Source organism: Nycticebus coucang, chromosome 1 (assembly GCF_027406575.1).
Source record: "Nycticebus coucang isolate mNycCou1 chromosome 1, mNycCou1.pri, whole genome shotgun sequence".
Classification (NCBI taxonomy): domain Eukaryota; kingdom Metazoa; phylum Chordata; class Mammalia; order Primates; family Lorisidae; genus Nycticebus; species Nycticebus coucang.
The window spans coordinates 49535974-49540741 of record NC_069780.1 but is presented as its reverse complement, the minus strand read 5'-3'; the positions used below and the strand labels follow the sequence as shown (position 1 = coordinate 49540741).

Sequence of the window (4768 nt, the reverse complement as noted above, 5' to 3'; positions counted from 1 at the left end):
TTCTGACTTGGCGGTGCATCTTACAAGGGTACATGTGAAACTTACTAAATGTAGAATATAAATGTCTTAACATAATAACTATGTTAATTGCTAAGTTAATAACTAAGAAAATGCCAGGAAGGCTATGTTAACCAGTTTGATGAAAATATTTCAAATTGTATATAAAACCAGTGCATGGTGCTCCGTGATTGCATTAATGTACACAGCTATGACTTAACAAAAAAAAATTCTGACTTGGGGGCGACGCCTGTAGCTCAAAGGAGTAGGCACAGGCCCCATATGCCGGAGGTGGCGGGTTCAAACCCACCCCCAGCCAAAAAAAAAAAAAATCTGACTCGGGTAGATAGATGATCAATGCACCTTCAGCCATCATGATTTATAGACTATAATCATTCACTCCTAAATCTTCCATGTTTACTCATCAGACCAAATATTTAAAATCTGCACATTAAAAATAGCTACTGTATAAAAAAGGCCATACTTGACATTCACAAAACTAATAAAGCCATATTTGAAGTGTCAAAACACACCTATTTTGGCCTTGCTTGCTCCTGCTGGGGCCTGTTTACGGAACACTGGTGGACGCCAGGGCTGCTGCCGCGGCTGCCCTCACCTGGCTTACCACCGCACTCTTGGCTGCACGCCCCGCTCGGCCCGCCATGCCGGTGGACATCAGCAAGTGGTCCGGGCCCTTGAGCCTGCAGGAAGTGGATGAGCGACCTCAGCACCCAATGCAGGTCGCCTCCTCTGGGGCGGTGGTGGACGAGCTGGGCAAAGTGCTGACACCCACTCAGGTTAAGAATAGACCCACCAGCATTACCTGGGATGGTCTTGATCCAAGTAAACTCTACACCTTGGTCCTAACAGACGCGGATGCGCCCAGCAGGAAGGATCCCAAATACAGGGAATGGCACCATTGTCAGGTGATCAACATGAAGGGCAATGACATCAGCAATGGCACAGTCCTCTCTGATTATGTGGGCTCAGGGCCTCCCAAGGGCACGGGCCTCCACTGCTATGTCTGGCTGGTTTATGAGCAGGACAAGCCACTGAAGTGTGATGAGCCTGTTCTCAGCAACCGATCTGTAGACCACCGTGGCAAATTCAAGGTGGCATCATTCCGTAAAAAGTACCATCTTGGGGCCCCAGTGGCCGGCACATGTTACCAGGCTGAGAGGGATGACTATGTGCCCAAACTGTATGAGCAGCTGTCTGGGAAGTAGGGCAAAGCTTGGAGCGTGAACTGCCCCATAGGCCCCAAGTAGTGTTCTCCGGTTCCGTGTTGCATGTAGGTTTCCCTTCTTTCCTGCTCCCCTGCACACAAACAGGTGAGATCTAAGCAGAGAGTGTTCTAGGGTGACTTTCTACTGCCCATTCTTATAATTTTAGATAGTCACACACCCCAATTTGTGTTTTGATAAATTTGAGTTTCATTTTGGTACTATGTAGGGGTCAAATTAATACAAGAACAGCAAGCCAGAATTTAAGGGAAAAAATCCTGTAAAAAGACCCATTGTCTATGGTAATAGAGGAAAGCATCAAAGAATCTTTAAGAGAGGTTAAAAAAGGCAGGCGAGGGGATTGGTTGCCTCTGCGTTTGTGATCCTGAGTCCTGAATTGTGTGTGACAGGGTCTTCTGAGACTCGTCACAGTGCTGTCTCACCAAGACAACCAGAGGCTGGCATTAAGGCTCATCCCCAACACAGCACATCTCAGATGGTTTAATAGGCATCCGTGTCCTGTCTGGCCCTTTCAAGAGCCATCCTGGAAGAATCTGTAAAGTGGCTTTGCTGCTGTGGAGACACGGCTGTCCAGGCATGCAGCAATGCCGGCTGACAGTTTGTCAGGAATCCTTAAATCTGTGTCTGTTACATTTTTCAGTCTTCACTAGGTGAGAAAAGTCAGTTTGGAGTTGCTGCGTGTTTTATTAATTCTGCTCTTTGCTTATAGTTGAATAAAAACAAAAACCTTGAATCAATGAAAAAAAAAAACAACACCTATTTCATAACAACCCCTCCCACCCCCGTAAGTCCTGAGTTTATTTGAACTTTGCCAGATTTGACACATTTTAGTTTTAAGTTTGTATATATTTTGATGCAAATTCTTTCAGGTTAACTTGGAGAAATATCCCCCAATGTCAAAATGTGTTGTGTAAAATAGTAAAGGTCACAACAAATTTTAAGATAAAAAAACTTAGCATATGGAATTAGTTGTGCACTATTTATTCTTATTTCCTTGAATCTATAGTCAAAACATTATAGGAGAAATGAGAAGACTAAAATCATAACTTCTTAGCCACAGGCTTCTTTTTCCTGTCTTCCTCTCTTTGATCTAATTACTTACACTGACAAAAATATGGGAGAAAAAGCAAATTATTCACCATTTTAGTACTTCAGCAATAGGCTTTAGGTCCTTCTCAGGACTGAAGCAGAGTTTTTAGCCTGGTAAAGAGATCAATTATGGGCAGTGGATCACACCTGTAATCCTAGCACTCTGGGAGGCCTGGTTGGGTGGATCTGAGCTCAGGATTTCAGAGACCAGCCTGAACAAGAGTGGAACCCTGTCTCAACTAAAAAAAAAAAAATTAAAATTAAAAAAAGATAATTAATTATCCATAGCCCAGAGCCAATGATGGGAAGCATTTATAAATTAGTTGAAGAGCTGAAACTAATCCGCAGCAAACATTACAATGCGGACTAAAGGCAAATCCATTTGCTTTGGGAGTCGGCAGCACTGGTGGGGCTAACGACCTCTTAATGAGAGTTGAGGAGCTGCCAGATGGATATTTGCTCTAGAGTCTAAAGCCATTCTCTACCCTGCACTCAGGTAAGTCACTGAAGTACCTGCAGACCACAACTCCTTACGCTAAAGCTTGATGGATTATCTTTTATCCAGCTTTTTCTAAAAGCCATACTGTATTACCACAGACTAGACAGTTTCAACAATAGCAATTTTGAGCAGCTCCTCAACTTTCATTAAGATGTCGTTAGCCCTACCAATGCTGCTGACTCCCAAAGCAAATGGATTTTCCTCCCAGCTCTGGAGGCTAGAATTCCAAGATCAAGATGTCCCTGAACCTCTCCAACTTGTGTGTGGATGGCCGCCTTCTCTCTGTGCCCCCACACAGCCTTTGCTCTCCGTTAAACTGAGAGAGAGAGAGAACTCAAGCACCCAGCCCACGTGTGCACACTCCTTTGTCATTTTCTTTTTTTTTTGTAGAGACAGAGTCTCACTTTATGGCCCTCGGTAGAGTACCATGGCCTCACACAGCTCACAGCAACCTCCAACTCCTGGGCTTAAGCGATTCTCTTGCCTCAGCCTCCGGAGCAGCTGGGACTACAGGCGCCCACCACAACGCCCAGCTATTTTTTGGTTGCAGTTTGGTCGGGGCCGGGTTTGAACCCACCACCCTCGGTATATGGGGCCGGCGCCCTACCGACTGAGCCACAGGCGCCGCCCGCTTTTGTCATTTTCTTTACTTATAAAGACAATCAGATTATATCCCCACCTTATGACTCCATTTAACCTTTATTACCTCCTTATAGGTCCCTACTTCCAAATACAGTCACACTGGGGATTAGAACTTCAACATATGAATATGGGGAGGGGGGCACAATTCAGTCCATAGAGTCATGGAAACCCAAGACTGTCAGAAGGTTATGGTTCTTGGGCCCCAAAGTATAGGTCCTTTAAGCTCCCTTGAAAAAAATCAGTCTTCTGCATAAAAATACGCTTTAGTTTTTTTAATCTCTGGCTCTTACTGAAGTGTATTTCAAAAAATAACAGTATGAACTATTTCTACCTTTTTGAGGACACTGTCAATTTCCAATATGCAATATTTGCTACATTTCTGCGTGAGAACTGTCCTTTAGATTGTAGTGCTGGGGCAACAATTATCTTCTTTGAGAACATGCTGATTTCTAAAAATGCTAAGAACATCATACTATGATATTTTCACTTTTTCTTGTAGTCTGGCAGAAATTTTGGATCATCTTGGAGGCTCAAACACAGCAAATTTATTAACTGCTTAGAGATATTCACAACCTTAATCTTCTATTTTTTGCCTTTTATCCTGATCTTATTTTTGTTTCTGTAATAATTCTCTTAAATATGTGTTTTAGCTGCTCAAAAACACTTTTTTTATTGAAGACATAGTATTTAAAGTCAATCCCTGGCACAAGTTTTTCATAAGATTTCAGGTATTTAAAAATCAAATGGCTGCTATCAAGTTGTATGAAAAAATAACCTAGAAAACAAAAAGAGTTGCCACCCAAAGAGAATCCTAGTTTCCCTTTAAGTTTTCACTTATTTCCAGGAGAATTAATGTCTGGCAATGAATATGAAAATAAAACTTTAAAAGTAGCAAAGCTCATTTAAAGGTAGAAGACAGAATTTTCTAGCATAGCTTATGGATCATTTCAAGCCATTTTGCGCAAATTAATTAACCTTCAGACTGGCTGATAATGGTTTTTAAAGTGACCCAGCATCTTAGCTAACAACATATTGTAGTTGCTGGAAACAGATGAGGTTTACCCTGTTCTAGATGCAAGGCCATTGTTTTCTGCATTGACTCTCTTTACAAGATGGTGTGCTCCCAGATAGTACAGTTTAAAACTTTAAATATTAAAAGCAAGGCATCCTGGAAGAAAAGGACAGAAGCCTCCTTCTGAGTCTGCACATATTAGAATGTGACTTCCTCTCACTGGTAAGATTAATGTACAGGGAAAAGCTGAGCTTTTTAAGTTTCAGGAAGAATTGGATGTTTCTA

General features: G+C 42.3%; 1 protein-coding gene across 1 annotated transcript; it reads left to right on the top strand.

Moving 5' to 3' along the window:
- Positions 1-588: 588 nt before the first annotated feature.
- LOC128575309 (phosphatidylethanolamine-binding protein 1-like) lies at positions 589-1314 on the top strand. The gene has a single exon (XM_053576931.1). The coding sequence runs from the start codon at positions 660-662 to the stop codon at positions 1221-1223; it is 564 nt and encodes a 187-aa protein (XP_053432906.1). The 5' UTR covers positions 589-659; the 3' UTR covers positions 1224-1314.
- The last annotated feature ends 3454 nt before the right edge of the window (positions 1315-4768 follow it).